The sequence below is a fragment of the Phalacrocorax carbo genome, chromosome 5, assembly GCF_963921805.1.
Source record: "Phalacrocorax carbo chromosome 5, bPhaCar2.1, whole genome shotgun sequence".
Taxonomy (NCBI): Eukaryota; Metazoa; Chordata; class Aves; order Suliformes; family Phalacrocoracidae; genus Phalacrocorax; species Phalacrocorax carbo.
The window spans coordinates 56,491,067-56,515,578 of record NC_087517.1 but is presented as its reverse complement, the minus strand read 5'-3'; the positions used below and the strand labels follow the sequence as shown (position 1 = coordinate 56,515,578).

General features: G+C 39.2%; 1 protein-coding gene across 1 annotated transcript in view; it reads right to left on the bottom strand.

The window, feature by feature from the left end:
- The window catches only part of PLEKHA7 (pleckstrin homology domain containing A7), a 171,783-nt gene that overhangs the window by 20,139 nt on the left and 127,132 nt on the right, over window positions 1-24,512 (bottom strand). Inside the window, exons 11-17 of the mRNA XM_064452616.1 lie at window positions 19,831-20,350; window positions 17,692-17,778; window positions 15,315-15,368; window positions 4,002-4,070; window positions 3,635-3,715; window positions 2,189-2,338; window positions 335-436 (exon numbers count right to left, since the gene is read on the bottom strand). Of these exons, the coding sequence (XP_064308686.1) occupies window positions 335-436; window positions 2,189-2,338; window positions 3,635-3,715; window positions 4,002-4,070; window positions 15,315-15,368; window positions 17,692-17,778; window positions 19,831-20,350 (1,063 nt within the window). The remainder of the gene's footprint in view (window positions 1-334; window positions 437-2,188; window positions 2,339-3,634; window positions 3,716-4,001; window positions 4,071-15,314; window positions 15,369-17,691; window positions 17,779-19,830; window positions 20,351-24,512) is intronic.

Genomic DNA, 24,512 nt, shown 5'->3' with positions numbered 1-24,512 from the left:
AGCCAACAATGTCAGATCAAATAAATGAAAGACTAAGTCCTGCAGAATCTTATAAATTAAATACATTATCAATGTCAAGATGTCAGCCTGTAATACAAACATAATAAAATAATGACAAATTTGCATAGATAACTTATGAGAAACTATTACACATGTTGCAAGATAGCTAGCTACTGCACAGCTACGCTGTTAAAATGTCTAAAGTTTGAAAACTAAGCTACAAGACAGCTGAATACAGTACAGAAATTGCAGAGAATTTCTCTTATGAGATGATAGCTTTCAAGTTCAGACAAAATCATCTCATAAGTAAACGAGTGTCTGAAAATGGACTCACCTGAGATACCAATGAACTATTCATCTGTTCCTGTAAGGCTTTTTTCAGCTGGCTCACATCCTTTTCTAATTTCAGATATTCATTCCAGGCATTTTCCATTTCCTATTAACAGATGGAATACTTTAATACAATGTTAAACTTTGAAATCACTCTATCCATTCTCTTATAGACCATCAAAGTGTTTTTAAGAGGGTGGTGTTCTATTACAAACAGAAGCAAAAAAAATCCATTTTGTAGTCTACTTTTTTTGCGTAGAGTTGATGATAAACTTCAAAATGCTTTATAGCTTGCAAGATCAAGGCAAGAATCCGTGGTTGAAAAATTCTGGCCAGCTTGCTCACACAAAACCATTTCCTAAGCATAGAACTGGCACTTAACAGAATTTGAACTATGGCTAATATGCTATGAAGGAATCAAGTCTATTCCAGTACCATTTCCTTTTACCTTAGTTCTCTGTTTAAAACAAGTTAATAATTAAAATCCAAAGTCACCCAAACCAGAACCCATGTTTTGAAACACAAAGCAGGTTACTCTTTAGAAGTTCTAGAGACTGTGTTGTAATGTCATTAGAAGTGAATAAACAAGGAGACGCCTGGAAAATAAGGCTATCCAATCACCCTTACTTAGATTATTTCTAGCATCCATGGCACCACAGTCTGCCTTCTGACCCAGAACTGAGAAAAATCAGGTGTCTGGAGCATTTTTATGTAAGGAATGATGAAGTAGGCTTTTTTCCCTGAAATCTAGAAAACACATCACTTGGGATTTGAGGGGAAGAAATAACAGAGGTCAATGAAACCATGAGTGGCATGGAGAGTGGATGACAACTGACCATTCCCCATCCTTTCTTATACAAGAACAAGGGTATACTACAGGAAACATATACAAGTCAGGCTCAAAACAAATAAAAGAAAGTGGTTATTCATGCAGTGGGGAAAAGGTCTGAGCAATACCTTGCCAAATAATGTTTTGGATGCAAAAGGCTCACAAAATTTACTAGGAGGCAGTACGGGCTCTTGGCAATGAGATCTACTGAGGATTACTAAAAATACTTCCCACCTCTCCTATCCTTACTTTCCCTAAGCATCTGCTTATGCAGAATCCTGGCTAAAAGGAGCCTTGGACTGGACCAGTACAACTGTTCTTACATTTACTTGCTATTTATGCCCCTGATTAAGTTTTAAATGCTATCTATGGAAGTCATACATTTTCTACAGGCAGAAAACTCTGCACATATATATTTAAATGATGCTGGCATCTTAATGATCAGATCTTACTATAGGAAAGGTGTTCATGCAATTCTAGAAAAAACCTTATAAAGAGCTAGTCCCATGTTCATTAAGAGGCAGAAATAACATACTGAGTACACAACATCCATGTTTAATATACTCTCTTTCATGGCCAATTCTTAGAAATATTTTTATTAATAAAAAACCAACATTAACTTGCATGTCAATTTCATTAAGTCATCATATCAACAGTAAATTTTGACCAAAATATCAACAGACTTTCCAAATTCCTTTTCTCCTGGAAAAATACCATGGAATCACATTTATATTTTCAAAGGACTAGCTGAAAGATTTGCAATATAAACCTCATACATAAATGAAAAATGTATAAAAAAGGGGGTTTGAGCTTGGGGGGGGGGGGGGGCAGAGGGCGAGGGGAGGGAGGAGGAGGCACTGAAAGGAAAGCTGTAGAGATTGTTTACATTTTTTTGTTCTGTTTTAGCATCCTGTACCTTAACCAAATCAGTTCAGAACAGGACTTAACTACCCTATCCAACGAACTATATGGTTTTTCTCTAACTTGTGTTTTAATGATGGTTTTCTTGAAACAGCCAAAACCACATACCGTTGAAACTTTGGATATTTCAGCCCGAATATGTATGAGATCCTCTTGCAAAAGTCTCTGCTGGTAAGAAATTTTTTCTGCGTGTTGTGGTTGGTCTTTGTACTGTTCCATCTGCCTGTGTAAAACCTCCAAAACAGACTCCAGCTGATCCTAACAAAGATGATGGTGGTCATAAGCTTACAACATTTACATGGAATTTTATGGATCTACCTGAAGGAAAATAAAAATTGTTTTCTACCTCCCCAGTCTTTCATATAAGCCACTAGAGGTTAGGATTGGCATCCTGTTGTGGAGACTAAGATGTAAACAAAAAAGTGCAAGACCCTTAATCAACTATTATAACCAAAATTATCTGATATTTTCCACTAAATCTTTCCATTAAGTAGCCAAAACTGTGGAAAACACAAAGCAGTGAGAGGGAAACATTTCTATTTACAGTATCTGTTAAACTGTAATGTACAGTTTCAGAAAAATTTCCACTAAGCAGTACAGAACTGTGACAGCCCTACCACAGCACAGCATTAGCTGTTCATTTAAGGACAGGTTCTCATTCACTGCTGTAGTTAAATTAGTCATGTGAGGGATTAAAATATTGTCTAAAACACTAAGTAGGCCCAATTCATTCAGTCAGGAGTGAATAACACCATCATTTTTGCACAGTAACTCTTCCGAAGAATCCACCTGGACAGTATTTTCATTTTAGAATAGATTTTTTTTCTGAATCACCTCAATTTATTGACAGCTATAGCTCACAGGCAGTGAAGTAGATAGGGACACATACAGGAAAAGGAAGACAAGGAAAGGCAAGCCATTTTGTTATTGTTTACTATTTGAACTCTGACTTGAACAGGCACAGAGGAAACAACTACAAACTTGCCACAGGATATATTCCAGTATTTCAGACATAACTCTCAGAGGTAAGTTCACAGTACTATATATAAACCACCATAGGTTTCTGAAATCACTACAAATTTGGATCTCTCTCCCTTCTCTCACTCCTTTTTTTAAAAAACAAAATAAAACAAAACAAACCCCCACAACAAAACCCAACAAACCACCACACCAGTTACAGTGAGAGCACAGTATGGTAGCATGCTGCTATTTAGGCAAACAATGCTCAGTTGGGAAGACTCCACCTCACACCATATACATATTAAGACATAAAGCAAAACTACACAGAAAAGTGTAGGTGCTCCAATTTGTAATATATGCCAGAAAATTAAATGTATGTGGTTTTAAAAACATTCATTTTCAAAAACGTTTTCTAAAACTGGGTACTCATCCCTACATAAAAAACAATTCTTCTCCTTATATAAGTTTATACATGTGTCCAAAGAAAACTAGTACAACGCAAGTAGCATCCAGTAATTTGATTGTTTGTAATTCCATATTTTATGTTTAGATGAAAGTTATTTTATTTTATAAAACCCTTTTTAACCTACTTACTTTATTTTCCTTAAGGGCTCTTATTTTGTCCTCCAAGTCCTGCAGTATTCTGTCCTGCTCACAGAAAATGCTTAGCTTGACCTGAGATGAAATCAAATAAATGGAAGACTAAGAAGGCCTGCATAGTCTTATAAATTAAATACGTTATCAACGTCAAGATATCAGCATGTAATAAAAACATAATAAAATAATGACAAATTTGCATACGCAATCTTATAAATATATAATGTTCGATTTTAAAAACCAAGCAGAAAAGTCTCCACTAGCAACATTTTACTCCAACGAGCAAAATAATGTGAACATGTAATAGTACAACACAAATAGCCAAAACAATGCAAGAGGTTCTGAAGCGGTATTTGATACTTACATCAATATCACTTTCTGCAATCTTGACAGGTTTTGTACTTCGTTCTTTTAATGTGTCACGCCCTGTCACCTAAGAGGAACAGGTTTTAAAGAGCTGAGAAAATTGTTGCAAACTAAAGCCTAATTATGCTTCAACAATGAAAAGAATAGTTTTGTTAAATATTCAGTTATTAACAAAGATGAATAAAATTTTGGATCCAAGTCTTTCCAAATATGGCTTTAGTTTTTAAAAAAATGTTATCAGAAAGGATTACTAGTTATATTAAGCTATTTAATAACTCTTACAGTAGCTTAAAATTCTGTACAAAACAGCATAATCCCCACTTGTCTATGGTTACAAATGTCCTGTTCCTGCAAAACTTAATAGTTTTAACAGTTTGGCTTTAATAGCTTTCTTTAAGCCTAAGGACTTGAATAGTTCCTTTAAACGCATGGTTGCAAGAATAACAGCATTAATTAATGACTAAAAATACAACTTTATGGCAACTCTTTCATTCCACAAAGGATAGTTTCTTTCACAGTAGAGGGTGAATTTTATTAAAAACAGACTGCTATAAAAGCGCTACAGTGGGATTAAATGTAATTAATCTATTTTGATATGTTTATAATATAACAAATCTCTCATTCCATAAATCATTTGTTTCATATTCAATTTCTGGCAAGAAGACTATTTTCTCACATAATGCAGTTTTTAAATCGGTACATATACTATACTATATTACACTTCCAACCTCCACAGCAATCTTGAAATGAAGGCATGTCTATCTGTAGAAAAGTTCATTATTTCCACTGTCTACATAGGACCCTTTCTGTGAACAAGTGAGGTTAAGAGAATGGCAATATAATACAGCTCATTAATCATGCAGTTTTTAAAAGTCTTAAAATCTAATGACTTAATATTACTAGATTAGAACACCTTTAAAGATTCATTAAAGCAAACACTATCTTACCAAAGAAGCACCTGGTGTTTAGATGTATAGTATTCATATACAGTATATATCTAGTCACATACAGGCAAGAGTTTTTTAAGAAAATTTCACCTAAATATTGTCTTTAATAATATAAGAGCAGAAGTTGTTGGCTTTTTCAGTGGGGTAGAAGGGGTAGTCTGCTTTTTTACTGACTGACTGGCAATCTCTAGACTTGAAGCTACATAGTTAATACTTATGAACCTAACGGGCACCTACAGGATCATGCCAGCTTTCTTAAAGCAATTAAATTTTACTGTAAGTGTAAACAAGTCTTTTATACAATCTCAGTTTCTCATTTAACATGTTATGTGAGGTTAGCCATCTACACATAGTATTTTCAAATAACAAAGTAGGTTTAAGACAGAAGAGTATGGTCATCATTTACGTTTACTGTCTTCTTTCCTCCAGTGGCAGACTCCATTCAAAGACTTATCATGTGGTGAAACGTAACTTCCCCACCACGAAAATCAAAAGCATTTACTGCCTCAAAACTTACTTTTTTTTTTTAATATTTCAATTTTCAACAATGCTGTGTTTTATGTAAGAAAAACCCTTTCTTTCAAAAGTATTAATGGAATTATTAAAATGTTAATAATAGTAACAAATAATTAAATATAAGCATAAATACTAGCCTGTCAAAGTAATAATTTTGCATATTTAATTACCTGCAAGCTCAGAGAATGCAAAAGCCTTTTTCAAAGCAATGGAATTAACATAAAAACCAGAGTCTACAGATTTTGGGGATATTTTAGATTACATAATCAGAACTGTAAAGAATTTGTTAATTATCAGGCAGTGAACATGAGAAGATAACGAAGATTTAGCATGCTTTCACATTTTCAAAATTACACATAAAAGTCACTACATGACACAATCATTTTCAAAACATGATAAAATGAAACCAAACACTGAGGTCAGCCATAACGCCACATACAGACTCCAATGGGGGGGGGGGAGGAAAGCAAAATAAAACAAAGGAAATAAAAAAAATTATTACAGAAAGCTTTACAGTTTACCGTAAGACACCTGTAAAAGCCAGAATACGTGAACATTAACTGCTATTTTAAAAAGCAATGGGATGAGCACATTTCAGATGCAAGCAGTCTTACATGTATACTGGAAAGTAACCCTTGTGCTGAGTTCTTTAGCACTTTGTATATCGTGTTGATCAGGGGTCCATTATTTTCTATCTGTTTCAAACAAAAGTTTAGTAATAGCTCATTACAGATGTAAAAATTAATCAAAACTCCAGGAGCAGCAGTAATCACATGCTCTTATGTTACACCGATCCTTGGGGTTTATAGTCTGTATAATCTGCCATCATGGAAACTCCAGCTGGATATCTATCTAGCTTGTTATACTGTGGGCAGATTGTTCATCCAACCATAACACTTTTTACTTTTGCAAAACACACAACACAAAATAGGATTTGCTCAGACTTGCCCAACTGCAGTTTGAAGAGCATTGGGAATTACAGGAAAGTATTTTCTGTCATGCAATATGTAGTAATGCTTGCACCAAGAGCTCCATATTGATAACCTCAGCAACCTAGTTCAAACCTCAGTGAAAAGCTACTTAAATCACACTTACCCTTCCTCCCATAACAAATACCTGCCATGCACTTTTCCCTTCATTATCTGTGTGACACAACCTTGCACTAGCAACCTCTTTCAACTACACTAGAAACCAAACAGCTTCAGTTATTACAGTATGACTGCAGAAAAATGAAGCAGGACCACTGCCGAACCACTGAGAGGGCCCCACATTTGCTCCAACCGGTTGCACAATTTATACTTAGGACACAAACTTTCCTATACTTCCTCATCGCTATTTTGTTTAACCTGCTTTGGAATGTTTGTAAACCATTCTGAAGTGAGGTGAGGCTGCCCATCCATCCCTCCTGTAGCCTGCTTGTACTTGATTTCATAATCGCAAAAAGGGGAGCTTTCTTCAATACCTGTGTTTCACCTTATTTGCAAAGTCATCTTAGAAGCTCGTGGGGAAAACTGAGTTTTTCTTTCTTTGCTCTTCCTTTCTGCTTTTCTAATACAGGTTATAACCCCTTTAGAGATAAAAAAAAAGACCAGAAACAAAAAAACCCAAATACCAACAACAACAAACAAAAAACCCAACCAACTGTGGAAACACAACTGTGGAAATCTGTTTGCAGAAGAGGCAGGGTTATGCTACAGCATACAGTTACACCATTTCTTCCATGCTCCACATAGCTCTGTTTCATGAGTGAAAAAAAGAATACAGACCATTGCAACAATTTGTGGGGGTGGGGTGGGGAGGAAGAGTTCATAATCTAAGAGCAATATTGTTAAAGAAAACCTCCACAATGCATGGTATTTGACAAGTTCAAAATTATCAATAATTGTTCCTCATAGTGTGAGTAAACAGCCTTTAGAGGCTTTTTTTTAATGCCAGAACTAGCCTGCATGCAAGAGAAAACTGCTGAAATGGATTAATATCTCTAGAGCATTTTTATTTCATTTATACTTATGACAATACACTATAATGTTCAACATTATAATCTTGATATTAAAATTATTTCTTAGATAATATTTTAAACTCTTAAATAATAAAAAATAGGCTCATATTAAATATAAGAGCAAGTGGGTGGGACAAAATGTGAGTAATGACAAATTACTAAATGCTGTATAACCAGTTACTGTGATCAGTTTTAGTACTATGGCATGCATTAGGCGTGGAGCTCGGGTCAGAAATGTTACTAGGAAACTCCCTGGTCTGGTACAGCCCTCTGATTACTACCCGTGACTGGTTGTGCAGGTGGGCAGTGATGAGGTTGTGGAGAAAAGCCCAAGAACAATCAAAAGGGACTTCAGGGCACTGGGGTGACTGCCTGAAGGACTGGGAGCACAGGTAGTGTTTTCCTCAATCCCGTCAGTGGCAGGGAAGAACAATACTGAAAGTAACAGGAAAACTCATCTGATTAACACGTGGCTCAGAGGCTGGTGCTATTGGTGGAATTTAGGTTTTTTTTGATCATAGGAAGGTTAACATGGCACTGGGCCTGCTGGTGGCAGATGGAGTTCACCTATCACAAAGGGGGAAAAGGATTCTTGCAAATAAGTTGGCGGGGCTCATTGAGAGGGCTTTAAACTAGGTTCAAAGAGGGAAGGGGATGTAGCCAGGCCCACCAGAGAGGAGCCATGGGGTGGCATGACAGGGTTGGGGGTGAAACCGATAGCCCAGCTCAAGTGCACCTACGCCAGTGCATGCAGCATGGGCAACAAGCAGGAGGAGCTGGAAGCCATTGTGCCGCAGGATAGCTATGACTTAGTTGCCATCACAGAGACATGGTGGGATGACTCTTATGACTGGAGTGCTGCAATGGACGGCTATAAGCTCTTCAGAAGGGGCGGGCAAAGGAGGAGAGGTAGTGGGGTGGCTCTGTATGTTAGGGAGTACTTTGATTGGATAGAGCTTAGTGACTTTGATGATAAGGTCAAGTGCTTATGGGTAAGGATGAAGGGGAAGGCCAACAAGGCAGATATCCTGCTGGGGGTCTGTTATAGACCATCCAACAAGGATGAAGAGGTAGATGAAGTGCTCTACAAGAAGCTGGAGGAAGTATCACAATCGGTTGCCCTTGTTCTAGTGGGGGACTTCAATTTACCAGATGTCCGCTGCAAATACAACACAGCAGAGAAGAAACAGTCTAGGAGGTTCCTGGAGTGTGTGGAAGACAACTTCTTCACACAGCTGGTAAGTGAACCTACCAGGGGAGGCGCCTTGGTTGATCTCCTGTTCGCAAACAGGGAAGTACTGGTGGGAGATGTGGCGGTCGGAGGCCATCTTAGGCTTAGCGACCATGATATGATGGACTTCTTGATTCTTGGCAAAGTAAGAAGAGGCGTCACAGCAGAACCACTACCATGGACTACCAGAGGGCAGACTTTGGCCTGTTCAGGGCACTGGTTGGGAGAATCCCTTAGGAGGAAGTCCAGAAGGGCAAAGGAGTCCAGGAAGGCTGGGCTTCCTTCAAGAAGGAAGTCTTGCAGGAGCAGGCTGTCCCCAAGTGCTGCAAGACAAACCAGTGGAGAAGACGACCGGCCTGGCTGAACAGGGAGGTTCTGCTGACACTCAGGAGAAAAAAAGAGTTTACTGCTTTTGGAAGAAGGGGCAGGTAACACAAGAAGAGTACTGAGACCTTGTTAGGTCTTGCAGGGAGAAGATTAGGCAAGCAAAAGCCCAGCTAGAACTCAACCTGGCCACTGCTGTAAGAGGTAACAAAAATATTTTTACAAATATATTAACAACAAAAAGAGCACCAAAAAGAATCTCTGTCCTCTATTGGACGCGGATGGGAACATTGCAGCTGAGGATGAGGATAAGGCTGAGGCACTAAATGCCTTCTTTGCCTCAGTCTTTAACAGTCAGACCAGTTATCCCCTGAATTGGAAGGCAGGGATGGATCACAGAATAAACTCCCCATAACCCAGGAGGAAGCAGTTTATGATCTGCTGCTCCATCTGGACACTCACAAGTCATCCTGGTGGGAGTCTGTTATAGACCACCCAACCAGGATGAGGAGACAGATGAAGTACTCTACAAGCAGTTGGCTGAAGTCTCACAATCTCTAGCCCTTGTTCTCATGGGAGACTTCAACTTACCAGATATCTGCTGGAAATACAACAAAGCAGAGAGAAAGCAGTCTCAGAGGTTCATGGAGTGTGTGGGAGATAACTTCCTGGAAAGGAAGATGAGGAGAAGGCTGAGGTACTTAATGCTTTCTTTGCCTCAGTCTTTAATAGTCAGACTGGTCATCCTCAGGGTTGTCAGGCCCCTGTGCTGGGACATGGAGATAGCATGCAGAATGAAGTCCCAGTTGTTGAAGAGGTGGCAGTCACCGACCTGCTCCTTCACCTGGATGTTCACAAGTCCATGGGGCTGGATGGGATCCACCCAAGGATATTGAAGGACCTGGCAGAGGAGCTCACCAAGCCAATCTCCTTCATGTACCAGCAGTCCTGGTCAACCGGGGAGGTCCCAGATGGCTGGAAACTAGCGAATGTGACGCCCCTCTACAAGAAGGGTCGGAAGGAGGATCCGGGGAACTACAGGCCTGTCAACCTGATCTCAGTGCCGGGAAAGGTCATGGAGTAGATCATCTTGAATGCCATTACATGGCATGTGTGGGACAACCAGGGGATCAGACTTAGCTAGCATGGGTTTATGAAAGAGAAGTCCTGCCTCACTAACCTGGTCTCCTTCTGTGGTAAGGTGACCTGCTTAGTGGATGAGGGGAAGGCTGTGGACATTGTCTACTTGGACTTTAGTAAGGCCTTTGACACTGTGTCCCACAGCACTCTCCTGGAGAAGCTGGCTGCTCATGGCTTGGACAAGTGCACTCTGGGCTGCGTTAAAAACTGGCTGGATGGCCGAGCCCAGAGAGTGGTGGTGAATGGAGTCAAATCCAGTTGGTGGCCGGTCATGAGGGGCGTTCCCCAGGGCTCAGTGTTGGGGCCAGTCCTGTTCAATATCTTTATGGATGATCTGGATGAGGGGATTGAGTGCACCCTCAGTCAGTTTGCAGATGACACCAAGTTGGGTGGGAGTGTCGATCTACTCAAGGTTAAGAAGGCCCTACAGAAGGATCTGGACAGGCTGGATTGTTGGGCCGGAGCCAACGGTATGAGATTCAACAAGGCTAAGTGCTGGGTCATGCACTTTGGTCAGAACAACCCCATGCAATGATACAGGCTTGGGGAGGAGTGGCTGGAAAGCTGCCTGGAGGAAAAGGACCTGGGGGTGCTGCCTGACAGCCGGCTGAACATGAGCCAGCAGTGTGCCCAGGTGGCCAAGAGGGCCAACGGCATCCTGGCTTGTATCAGGAATAGTGCGGCCAGCAGGAGCAGGGATGTGATCATGCCCCTGTACTTGGCACTGGTGAGGCCGCACCTCGAGTACTGCGTGCAGTTTTGGGCCCCTCAGTACACGAAGGACATTGAGTTGCTGGAGCGTGTCCAGAGAAGGGCAATGAAGCAGGTGAAAGGCCTGGAGAACAGGTTTTATGAGGAGAGGTTGAGGGAACTGGGGTTGTTTAGTGTGGAGAAGAGGCTGAAAGGAGGCTGTAGTAGAGGTGGGTGTAGGTCTCTTCTCCCAGGTCACTAGCAACAGAACAAGAAGAAATGGCTTCAAGCTGTATCAGGGGAGGTTTAGATTGGATATTAGGAAAAAGTTCTTTACTGAAAGAGTGGTCAGGCATTGGAACAGGCTGCCCAGAGAGGCGGTAGAGTCGCCATCCCGGGAGGTATTTAAAAGATGTATAAATGTGGGATTTCAGGGCATGGTTTAGGAGATATGGTAGTGTTGGGCTGACGGTTGGGCTTGATCCTAGAGGTTGTTTCCAGCCTTAACTGATTCTATAATTCTGTGAATTGCTTAGTTACTATTCCATGTTAAAAAGTTATATTTCAAAACCTCTAGGAAGAGGAGCTTTCAGAAATAGTGGATTTAGTGAAAAGAAAGAAGTTTAACTCCAGTTCTAGAATCTTCAGCCCTATTTGATACTGTTTAATCAGAGTGGGTCTAACCCAAAGCCCAGTGAAGTCAAAAGAGAGACTTGAATTAAAAGGCTATTTAAGCCTTCAGTGTCTTAAATGAAAGGTAACAAATACATTAACTGTGAATTTGCCATATTCCACCGTTACCAAATCAATATGCAATTTGCATAGTTTCATCCAGCACTGTATTCTTTTTTCCTCATGCTGCAGAACAAAGCATCTCTTCAGTAACTTATATTTAGTGGCAAAACACAATTTAACCAATACAAAGACACCTTCTCAAGTTTCACACGGTCTCTTTAATCTCTCAGCAACCTGATCTGAATTTTTACATTTCCAGGCCACTACTGAAAGAAGGTTATTAAGAAATGCCCATTTTGAAAAATTAGATCGTTCTTATGGAAGCACACTTGACATTTTGACTGCCAAGATTTTCAAAAGGGAACTAATGCAAACGTTACCTTTAACACTAATGCTGGGGGATGAAGGGATTGAGAGCAGCCCTGCAGAGAAGGACATGGAGATGCTTGTGGATGAAAAGCTGGACATGAACAAGCAATGTGCGCTTGCAGCCCAGAAAGCCAACTGCGTCCTGGGCTGCATCAAAAGAAACATGACCTCAAGGGAGGTGATTCTGCCCCTCTACTCTGCTATGGCGAGATCACCACCTGGAGAGCTGTGTCCAGATCTGGAGTCCTCAGCACAGGAAAGACATGGACTTGTTGGAGCAGGTCCAGAGGAGGGCCACAAAAATGATCAGAGGGTTGGAGCACCTCTCCTATGAGGACAGGCTGAGTGAGTTGGGGTTGTTCAGCTTGGAAAAGAGAAGGCTTCGGGGAGACCTTATTGAAGGCTTTCAATACTTAAAAGCAGCTTATAAGATCACAGAATCACAGGTTGGAAGGGACCTCAAGGATCATCTAGTCCAACCTTTCTGGGAAGAGCATAGTCTAGACAAGATGGCCCAGCATCCTGTCCAGACAACTCTTAAAGGTGTCCAACGTGGCCGAGTCAACCACTTCCCTGGGGAGATTATTCCTCACTGTGAAAAATTTCCCTCTCACGTCCAATCGGAATCTCTCCAAGAGCAACTTGTGTCCATTCCCCCATGTCCTCTCCATGTGACTCCATGTAAAAAGGGAGTCTCCAGCTTGTTTGTAACTACCCCTTAAGTACTGGTACGTGGTGATGAGATCCCCTCTGAGCCTCCTTTTCTCAAGGCTGAACAAACCCAGTTCTCCCAGCCTATCCTCACATGGCCGGCTTCCCAGTCCTTTCATCATCTTGGTGGCCCTTCTCTGGACCCCTTCCAGCCTGTCTGCATCCTTTTTGTATAGCGGGGACCAGAACTGTACACAGTACTCCAGGTGTGGCCTGACAAGCGCTGAGTAGACCAGGATGATAACTTCTTTATCTCTGATGATGATGCCCTTTTTGATGCAACCCAGCATCCTGTTGGCCTTCCTGGCCGCAGCAGCACACTGTTTGCTCATGTTGAGCTTTCTGTCCACCAGGACCCCCAGGTCTCTTTCCACAGAGCTGCTCTCCAGCCAGGTGGATCCCAGTCTGTGCTGCACTCCCGGATTATGTGTTCCCAGGTGCATGACCTTACACTTGTCCTTGTTGAACTTCATAAGGTTCTTGTTAGCCCAATCTTCCAGCCTATCCAGATCTCCCTGCAGAGCAGCTCTCCCTTCTGGAGTGTCTACTTCCCCACTCAACTTGGTGTCATCAGCAAACTTCATCAGGCTACACTTGATGCCGTTGTCCAGATCACTTATGAAGATGTTGAATAACACTGGGCCCGATATTGATCCCTGGGGGACTCCACTAGTGACAGGTTGCCACTTGGAAAAGGAGCTATTTATCACCACCCTTCGGGTGTGGCCTGTCAGCCAGCTCCCCACCCACTGCACAGACCACTTGTCTAGGCCGTAACGCATTTCCCCAGGAGGAGACTGTGGGGGACCGTATCAAGATGGGGATAGATTTTTTAAGTAGGGCCTGTAGCAATAAGATAGGGGGTAACAGATTTAAACTGAAAGAGGATAGATTCAGAGTAGATATAAGGAAAAAATGTTTTACTAGGAGGGTGGTGAAACACTGGACCAGGTTGCCCAGAGAGATGGTAGATTTCCATCCCTGGAAATATTCAAGGTCAGGTTGAACAGGGATCTGAGCAACCCGCTGTAGTTGAAGATGTCCCTGCTCACTGCAGGCCTTTGGACTAGATGACCTCTAAAGGTCCCTTCCATCCCAAACCCTGCTATGATTAAGTTTCTTTTTACAGAAAGGAACACCTACACATTTCTCTTTCTGGCTGCTTTCATCAGGTGTTACACAGGCTGCAGGAAGGCACAAGGGGAGCTCCTGGGGGACCAAATAGCTCTTCATGTCCTGGACTGCAACAAATGAATCTGGATGGAATCCACTAAAAAGTTAAAGCCCCTTTCCTAATAATTTGGTGAAGCACATAACATTTTTGGAGGCTTAAACTGTGGCCACTTTTAACTGTGAAAAATATTGGGTATTATAATGGAGAAAGCACTGTGTTTATTCAAAATTTCTCAAACTGTAGGACCTTTTAAACTGAAATTTGTCATAAAATTCAGCCGACGGCTTGGGAGGCAGTTACATTTGGTAAAGCCATGAACAAACCAAGAACAAGGCCTAAAGTGAATTGTGTCCAACCAATTTTAAATTCATATATTAATTACTACAGTTTCCATATTTAATCATTTAGGCTACATATACTGCATATATTATGTGATAAATATTCTATCTTTATAGATATGACTTTATACACATGCGTAATATGTATTCTTAATATTTTCCATTGATATATTTGGTTATATACTCAGCCATTAAAACATCAGATTAAACTGAAATACACACACTAATAGGTCTAGTAAGCTCATTAGTTCCACATATGCAGTGCTCCATGGTACCAGTAAGAACCACGTACATGAAAACAATAAGGATAACAAGGTGTCAAATTTCACTCCACCTTTATTTTCAGAAAGACGCTATGATTTATATATGGTGAGACATCCTACGCACCATAGAAGGTGGTAGAGCTGCTTTGCTAAGCAAAATAATTTTATGTTTTGGGTTTTTTTTTCTTCAAAACCTGGTATCAGTAAGTCCAGATTTGCTTTCAGACTGCCAAATATCAGGTGTACCAGATAGAGAAGTCCTTTAGTTTAGACAGATGCTTTGATGCTCAATATCTTTTTTTTTTAAGGAAATATCATGTAACATTGTTGGATGGATGAATGGGTGCATTTGAAATCTGTTATCTGTAATAATATGAAAACAATGACAGGTGTTAATGTCTTGCTTTCTTGTGAAAATGTGGTGATTAATTGTATATACAGCATGTTATAAAAACAAAGAAAAAGCCAGCCCAATATTTAAAGGGAAAAAGCTGGCTTAAGAGAACACCCTATTTTAACTTAGAGCAGTTGACTTCATATCTGTTCTAATGCTACAGCAGACAATATTTTCGATCAGTTTTTAATGTGATTTCTCTAAAATGACATAATATCATTCACCTGGAGTACCAGTAACACAAGTTCTTCCTACAAACTGAAGCAACTAAATTTTTTTGAGTCTGCACTTCAATTGTATAGCCACTACTATAAAGACATGCAATATGCTAAGCACAACAGTGATGGCAAAAGACAGGGTTTCTATCTCTGAACAGAAGGTGATCTGAAAACCTGCATGTACAAAGATGATACACAAAAGACCACTTGGATTAAGAAAAAAAAAAAAAAAAAAAGGAAGTAGACTCGTAAAAGATCGTACCTTTAGATCCAAATACTCCAAATCCTTTTTCAACTGGATATAAGTGTCATCCGCCTTCAGATATGTACATGGGGAAAAAAAAAAGCGCAGTGTATTTGAATGTTTGAAACAATTTCAGAATACTTGGATTGGTTATATATAAGAAAATGGACAAAAGAAGAAACAAAGTAACAGAGTAGGAAGTACATAAAAAAAGCACATTTGCTCCACCAGCATATTGCTCTTTACAGCTGATAAATGGGCAAAAGTATTTCCCAAGGACATTACTACCTCATGCCCACCCTCCAAACATATAGATTTGAGTGTTCCACCTCTAATGAGACATGTAACTACCTGAAACAATAGGTTTTCAGAAGTTATTTTTTCAAGATAATTTCTACTGACTATCCTTCACTGAAAAAGTTATGGCATTGTCCTCCAGCACAATATGCCTCACTGGGAGAAGAGAAGACTTGCACCTAACTGCATGTCAAATGTAAATTGAAGCCATTATATAACAAATCATTATAATACTTTTGATTACATTTCATACATATTTTAAGATATTAATTCCTTTATTCAGGGAAAGTACAAAATAGGTTTTGTGAATAAAATACCAAAAAAAGATCTCACTTCTATGATTATAGAATCCATTTTGTCTTTTAAGTAATAGAATTCAACCTGATCCTTAGTTTTCATTGGCTCACCTGTAATTTCTATCACCTTAATTTTATAGTTACATTCACCTACCAACATCTTCATTACAGTGGCTTCAAGAAAAGCGTGCACAGAAGTCATAACAAAGTTATTTCTCCTTTTTTCAAAAAGGGTATTTAAAATACGGGACAAAATAAAGCTTAACTGTTGCAAAAGTGCTTTGTAATCAGCCAAAACAGCCCAAAATTCCTAGAATTTTATTGCTATTTTGGCAGGATTTTATATCCTGGGTACATTAAACTTCAGAAAATAAGAAAAACACAACTATACCTTTTCTCAAGTTTTGAGGCAATGAGAATGTGTAGTTAAAAAAGAAAAGAAAAACCCTTTATTCCATAAAATCAGTAGATCACACTTGCATTTCTTTAGCGGTATTCACTTACGATTCTTGTCCAATCAGCTTGTAAGTCTGGCTGAGGACCTGACTAGAAAGTCTGCCCATTTTTGGAGAAACCCCTGTTACTATCAACCATCTTAGTGCCATCGTTCTGTAGGTGAGGTAAGTTGGGAAATGAAACTTTTTCAAATTCAAAATAATTCCTTTAGTTTTGGACCAATACAAAGCCTTCACCAATTCCAAGAGAAGTCACCACATTTTATTCCCAGACAGCTCCATTTTTGAGGCTCTAATATGAACCAAAGAGCTCTGTAAGTACATTTCTGTTTGATCTCACATTTCTAAGTTTCATACATCAGTGCAATCAAGAGCACTGTTGACGATCCAAGGTGCCCAGGAGCTTTTATGAACCAATGTTCACCTGCAGAACTGCACAGTTACAAGCTTGTATGAAAGTACAAACTGGCTGATGCATTTCAATTTGCAGATGATGCAGCATGTGGCACAGGGAGCCAATCCCATCATGAAAGCAGCACAAAAAAAATGGTTTTGCTTAGAATGAACTTATCTAATATTTTAACCCACATTTCTGAAGATGCAGCATTTTCAGAAATAGTATAAAAAGGAAGTATATGTAACACTTTGAAACATATGCACTGGTGCCCTATAACTTAAAATGCTCATCTTTTATAGCAAATACAGTAGCAAAGAAAAGCCGCAAACGACCTGGGAATTGTAGAATACCAAAGAATGGGCAAGAAAGCACAGACTCAAGCATGCCACTAATGAAGCATTTGCAGAGTCACAAAATGTCATACGGCACAGATGAGCCAAGCAGCAGCTGACCTGATAGGTGGAATTAGTTGGCAAGTGCTGCAGTAATTGTGCGATTGTGTAATTTCGTATACTAGCCAACTTAGCCTGATGTCTCCTTAATCGAATGAGAAGCAATGTTAGCTCTTCAGGCTGCAGGTATTTAGACACATTGTAAAGAGGAAATTAGCAGTCTTCAGGGAGAGTAACTGTAATTACATTTTTCACCTCAGTGCCCAGAAAGCAGTTACTTGACATGATTAAGCAATTATTTCATTAACTCTGCATTTGGTCAAACAAACATAATAAAAGTTGAATCGTGTAATAACAGCCAGCTCAACCCTGTTCACATTGCAGATAACAGGAAAATTCCTACAGGCTTTACTGGGAGCTGGTTAAGATTAAGTTCTCGTTCAACTTATTTATTTTTTAACTAATAAAAATACAACTGCTACAGAATGAGCAGGATTTACAGCTTAACTACAATACTACAATGACACAAAAGGAATAATAACTGCTCTGTTAACTTACCGACTTGCCATGCAAACTGGGTGCGCTCACAGTATGTGTCATGTAACCCATAGCAGGCATAGACCGTCGATCAACGTGAGTTGAGCTCTGTAAGAAGCCACAGCCACAACTGTAAGGATTGTCTCAAGTGAGAGTTGTGTTGTACTTGATGGAAAATTCAGAATATATGGACCTCTGCCACAAATTTTGTATCTGAATTCAGGGCATGCTTAGATTAAGGTAACATTCATGGGCCAGCCAGATCCTCTGATGATTAAGTAAAACTTATGAATGAATAAAAGCAAATTTAGCACCTGTGATGTTGGGCAGATCAGCGGATTCTGGCAGCACAAGATGCTTCATCAGAACATGCAAGGTTGCTTCCAGCAAATGAAAAAAATATTCATAAAGTTCCCCCCCACTTAATGTCTCCAGAGAAAGGCTGGTTGGGCTTATGCCCTTATGCAGGCTTGTGCTCCATACAGTAACTGTGAATGCCCCCTATTAGCCAGGGAACACTGAGCTACTGACATGAGTGACACCTTGTGGCAATAGGTTTCATTAATATCAGGTTTCATTAAATAATTGAATTTGATCTGTCCCTTTCTGCTATAGTATGAAAACCTACTGCACATCCATTCTTTCACCTTTCTCAATGCCAAACGTTTATGGCTTTCTTCAAGGCAGAAAAAATGTCTGATGATACATTTTTATTCCTGCCTCTGAATCTCACTGAATGCTGTTTTGGTCTGCCTTTTTTTTCCCTCTCTCTCCTTTTTTTTTTTTTTTTTTTTTTTTAAATTTTTAAGTCTAACTGGATGGAATTTAATAAAGCATTCCAGGGAGTAAGGAGTATCACAGATTTCTGTAGACATATATATTAATATGTAAAATGACGCTGTGTGCTTACATGTTAAAACATGAGCATTTTTCTCTAGAAACTTTTACAGAAGCTTCAGAGAAAAGTTTTACAGACAAGGAAAACTGTGTTTCCCTATATTGGTAAAACTAATATGACATAAAAGGAGTTTTATGAGTAAAATTTATGCAGCTACATTGCACAGGAAGGGAAAAGACTGCTGTACATTCCTTCGTAAGGGATGTAATGCTCCTTCAGCTTACACATGGAGAAACCAATGTCTGCTATAATCAGGAGTCAAAAAAAAAAAATTAATTTCCAGTGCTGCACATCACTAGACTATTTCATCCTCTGAGGGAATATTACAAATCTATAAATGCTGAAAGACACCCGACAGTTACGCTGCATATACACTAGGGAAAAAATCTAAACTGTGCATGAAGCCGGCATGCAACCTGAAGTCATGGTCTTGAACCCACGCTGGGTATCTGAATTTACAGGTATCCTCCTTTGCAAACACTTCTCCCACCAGAGCCCGTGGTTGAGGTAAAAAAAATAGGTGAATACAGAGGCTTTCAATTCCACTTATTCCAGTGTAAGAGCTTCCAAGAAAAATTCTACATATATTCAATCCTGAATTTCCCCAATTTCCTTAGGCAAGGAGAGCCATGTGGTGTACCAAATAAAACCTCTGTCACCTCTGGATAAGAGGGTACAACAGTGCCTACAGAAAACCCACACAGAAATTCTGCAGAAGGTTAAAGTTTCAGACTAACACTATTTAATTTTGGTTAGCCCAATGCTAAAGGCTCTGCAAAAGGCTTAAACTATCAAATGCATGAAAAATTGTTTTTAGCCATAACTACAAACTGAATCAGCTGTAAGACTAACTACACTAGCAAAACATGTAGAGAAAGCAGGCACAGCAAACACTGAAGACTACAAGCAAAAGTAATAATCAAGAGTTAATCCTGCTGAGTTTTATACCTACTCTATACATTAAAATACTGCTATTTGTATATTTTATACATATAAACATGTGCCTTCCAGTTTTTGAAGAAAAATACTCCAAACCAATGTGATGTGCCACCATTTCAACTTTCCAAACCAACAAAAATTAATAAATTTGAAATGATCAGAGAGATAAGAGTTTTAGGACAAAATTATTAATTGTATTAACTTCTACAACTTGCATGATCTTTCACACACAAGAAAGGATGCAATGAAAATTGCTAAATTAAATTACCAATGTATGACACCACATGTAGAATAGTTTGAAATCAGTTATACTGTACACAAACCTTTACAGCATTACTTCGTATCTTCCTGGGTGATCCAGCAAAAGGAACGTCTACAGTCTGTCTCTCATCAGATGGTTTAACTGTAAGCCTTTCTGCAGGAGTATGTGGTCTCCTTAGGGGAAAGCTTTTTGGAGGTCCAGGTGGAGGAATATCAGATGGAGAGGGCGGAACAGATATTGATCGTGGAACATCTAATGAACTTTTTGACTTAGCACGATCAATAAAGTCTGAAGAACCTACATAAAGTGGGGCAGTGGGGCTGCCATGTTTAAATTGCTGTCTCTGCTGCCACTCATATAGCTGCCAAACAGTTCCATCCTTATTTGCTTTCCTTTCCTCCTGGGACATCTTCAAGTGGCTAACACGGTCTTGTGCATATTTGTAGTCACTTGGCAAATTGCGGTTTGGTGGTGGTGGTGAGCTCCCTGAAGGCTGCCTGGTATTCTTTGGCAAAGTGTGATAGTTTTCAGGAAAAGGTGGATTGGGACCCTGACGTGTAAGAGTGTGATCAGAAGTGAGGCTGTAAAGGAGAGGGGGGGAGGGAAAAGGGGTACATTTTAGCATACACTGATGAGTGGGAATGACTGATAAAAAACCCAAACTCTAATGACATTAGCACAGGAACTACAAGACAAAATACACAAGTCATTTAAAAAGAATTTACGAAATATTAACAAAGTAATATTGATTAAATTTACCCTGCACAAAAACATTACACTGTGCTCACACAAAGCTGCAAATAGTATAAATACAGGCTTTTAATACAGTGTCTAACTTAGGATGACCTACTAGAAATAAACCTAAGGGACAGCTGTATTATGTACTTAGACCAAAAGAATGTCAAGAACATTAAGAAAGGAATTATTATGTTTAAAGAGCAAATCCATAAATTAAAACATTCCTTTTCACCAAAGGCCTGCTCGCCACCAGGTGGTGCAGTTTACGAACAACAAATGCATGCTCATTATAAAAAAATTACCTTAAAGTGTGAGAAGAAATCTCACCAATCACAGAATGAGTATTTCAGATAGTTTTTGTTCACGTGAATGAAGAAAAATAAAGGTAAGAAATTGCTCAAAGTCCCCAAGTCTGTATGACTTACTTTCATCTAGCCTAATGCTACTGATTCTACTGTTTTAAGCAACACAATGCTTTTTTCTACAGAACTCATGGGCAAACTATAATATAAGAAGATGCATTATATCCTGGCTTTAGTACTGCATCCATAACACACTTAAACTGTTGAAATTAAATCTTTTAGTAGATAGAGAGGCAAAACAGAACTGGCAAAAGCTTTGACAAAGTGTAGTTAGCTCCCTCTCCTACTTTGAAGTAAAAAATCTTTTCATAGCCTCTAATTTCTGATTCTTCAGTTAAACATCTGGGGGGGTTGTTTTTGCAGTCACTCGCCCATTGACTCTATGATCTCTAAACAGAAAACTATTCTGTTAGACTTGTCACACAGGAACAATACAAAAAATAAAACAAAACCCACAAATGAAGAAACTCAGAACATGCTCATCACTCCACTTGGTAGATTCCGCACTCTGCATGAGAGGGAGACCTGATGGTGTGCGAACTGCAGAAATTCCACATGAAAGAAAGGGCAGTATGGAAAAGAACATCTTTGTTCAGCATCCAAGAATAACAGAAACGGGAAAAAGAACGGCTACCAGTAAATTCTGCTCAGTTGCTGCCTCTGTCTATTTTTGCTGGCAGTATTTGGTACTGTTGTGTTGCCTTGAAATATGGATGCTCCTGAGAGAAATAATTCCTCTTGTCAGAAAGCAGAATAACTGCCCTGTGCTGCATGGAGGATTACAATTTCATAAAAACTCTGCTCTCTCATGCCACAGAACCTTGATGTTATCCTCAGATTTCACACGAATGGTTAAAGCAGGAAGGTAGTATGAACAGAGGCAACCCAAAGACCAGGTTTGAGTGGTCAAGTAACCTCTTTTATTTGTCTAGCTCATTACATCATGAGTACTCTGCCTCTGCACGTACTGACAAATCTTTCCACATGAATATCAAAGCGGTTGATAGAAATGTGTTTTTTTTCTAGATAGGAATGAGAACTGAGAAAGTATGGAGCAGGTAATGCTTCAAAAGGACAGAGACAGGCACGAAGCTAGGACAGATTCTTTTGGTGATTTCTCTGTGGAAAAAAAAAATATAAAAGAAGACGGCTTGACTATACTCCAACCTAGTGGAGCCTTCATGAAGGCAAACTACTGAAAGTTCCAAACCATCTGTGTATGGTTATTTTCTAATTGGACATGAAAGGGTAAAATATTCAGATCAGCAGGAATTACTGGTAGTCAGTGAAGTCATCAGGGCTAGCAGTTTTACAAGCAAAAGCAGTCTGAAAAATAAAGACCCTGTGAGCTTTGGGGGGAGAAAGTAATCATGCCTTTCACTAGAAAAGGATGCATTTGTCTGAGAGGAACTAAAAACCGTGTGGATGAAAGCAGTACTTTGAGCAGCTGTGAAATGCCAGCTTCATGCAATACTTCTGCCTGCTAGAAAAAAGAACAAAGTTTCACGTGCACTGCATTGCACAGGGAAACTCATATTCAAAGATGAACTTCAGGGGCTACTGCCTACATACAGGCAGGTTGTAATTTCTCAGTATACGAAGTAGGGAGAGACCTCCAGCTAAGATGACAGGCTTTAGGCAGGTGGCATCTCTACTACATAAGGTTTCAGACCCTTAAAATAATTTGCATAATACAAAAATAGGCACCAAGACAACATACCAATTTCTAGAAGAGGGAAGGAACAATGTCCCAAATGACTCAAATTAGTCCACAGTGGACTCTGGACAATTGCTTTCTCAGGGATCAAGAGTAAAAATGAGCAAAAGCAGATGTTCTCAAGAATCTCTCTGTCTTGAATGATGAGGTATAAAGAATATAAAATATGACTTTTTGCATGAAAACCATTCAGGGTCTGCAATGGGAAGCAACCACACAGAAGATAATTGTACACAGAGAAGATACATGTTCAAAAGAAAACAAATACAATTATTGGAAACATGATGCCCGTCCACGGGAACTCACAGAAGCTAACAAAGACAAGTAGTGTTTCTTCCTTAGGCAAATCAGGAAGACATGAAATGTTCTGCATAACAAGAAATGTTTAACACCTTATTTGCAAGGAAGGAAATTCCTCAACATGACTGCATATAGTTGGGAAATATTAAGCTTACATTTATCAGATTTATTTGTTTTTTAGAAGTGCAAATTGACTGTTAGAAATATCAGATTCTTTACAATTATGCATTCAATATTTCCATCCAGGCACTGGAATCCGATCAAAGACTAGTAATTTCTGGACAGCTACAGTTTTGTGGTTCTGACCTTTAATTACTTAAAACCAGAATCTGAAAGACTCCTTTGAAACCTCCTTCCAATTCTCTAGATCTCTGTTAAAGGCTGGCATGAACCTTACCAAAGCAGGTGTTCCCCTTTGCCAAGATCAGAGTGGGGTTAGCTGACTACATTGGACATAGCTGTAGTGCAGCTAACATTTACTAGTTATCAAAGAGTTCTGAGTGCTTTATAAAAATGGTAGGTAAAATATCTATTCAAAAAATCTGAATATCTGTATAAAAAGTACAATCCTGCAAATAAATACACAAACTGCTGTACTTGTGTGAAGCCTCTAGCTGAAATAGTTCTTTCTTATCATAATCAAGTTCCTGGCAAGCATTGCAGCTTTATACACGTGAGCCAGGAAACAAATAAAACTGTACTCATTCTGTGTTCAAAAATATTCAGTGTTCAAATTCTGTGTTCGACAGCTTCTAAATCCTCAGAGGTTCGTTATTTATAACGTTTCAGGTGGAATAACAGTAAACACGTAGCATTAAGAAATTAAGTGGTCTGCTCAGACTTAGTAAAGTCAAAATGGAATGTCAGTCAAATTATCATCTCTACCTTAAATTTCTATATCCTGAAATCAGGACAACATTTAACTAACATGCCTCTTTTATCCATCAATTAACTGCACTGCAACCACCTCAGCAGGTTGACAGAAGGTGCCATTTAAAAATCAATCCATTAATCTTTGGAAAGGTAATGTGTAATTTATTCTGAATGCAGAGAATATAACAGCATTTGTCAGGGAAAGACAAAGAAAACAAGTTCAACTGAGCTAAAATAAATCTTAAAGGAAGCGTTTAAAGTAAGAAGAAAATTTTGGTTACATCACTGCAGTTAACCCTTGCAAAATTTTCACTGAATACTTAACCACTCCAGCTGAGGTAGCTGGTTTTATCTAGAACAAACACTGGCACCTGCAACAACATGATCCTAACACTATACCTGATACACACCTAAAGCTGATTTACTGGAAAGAGTAATTAGGGAGAAAACAGTACTTATTTAACTATCAGTCAAGCCTGTTCATTGCCTGTACTCCTGATGTGAAAAAAATCAATAAAAGTTTTCTTAAGCGCTGGCTAATTAGTTCAATAGTTTTCTGTATAGTTTTAGGGTAATACATCTGTGCATGTAAGAAGAACTAACATACCAAGTACTTTTTTTCATTGAAGTCATATTCTTTCAGGAACCACTGACTGATAACCAAGTAAAAAACATGCAAGTAAACTGACTCTAGCAGTCTAGGAGAACATTAAGTAAAATTGAGAAGTATGAAAGCTTCTTTAAGGGTAATTC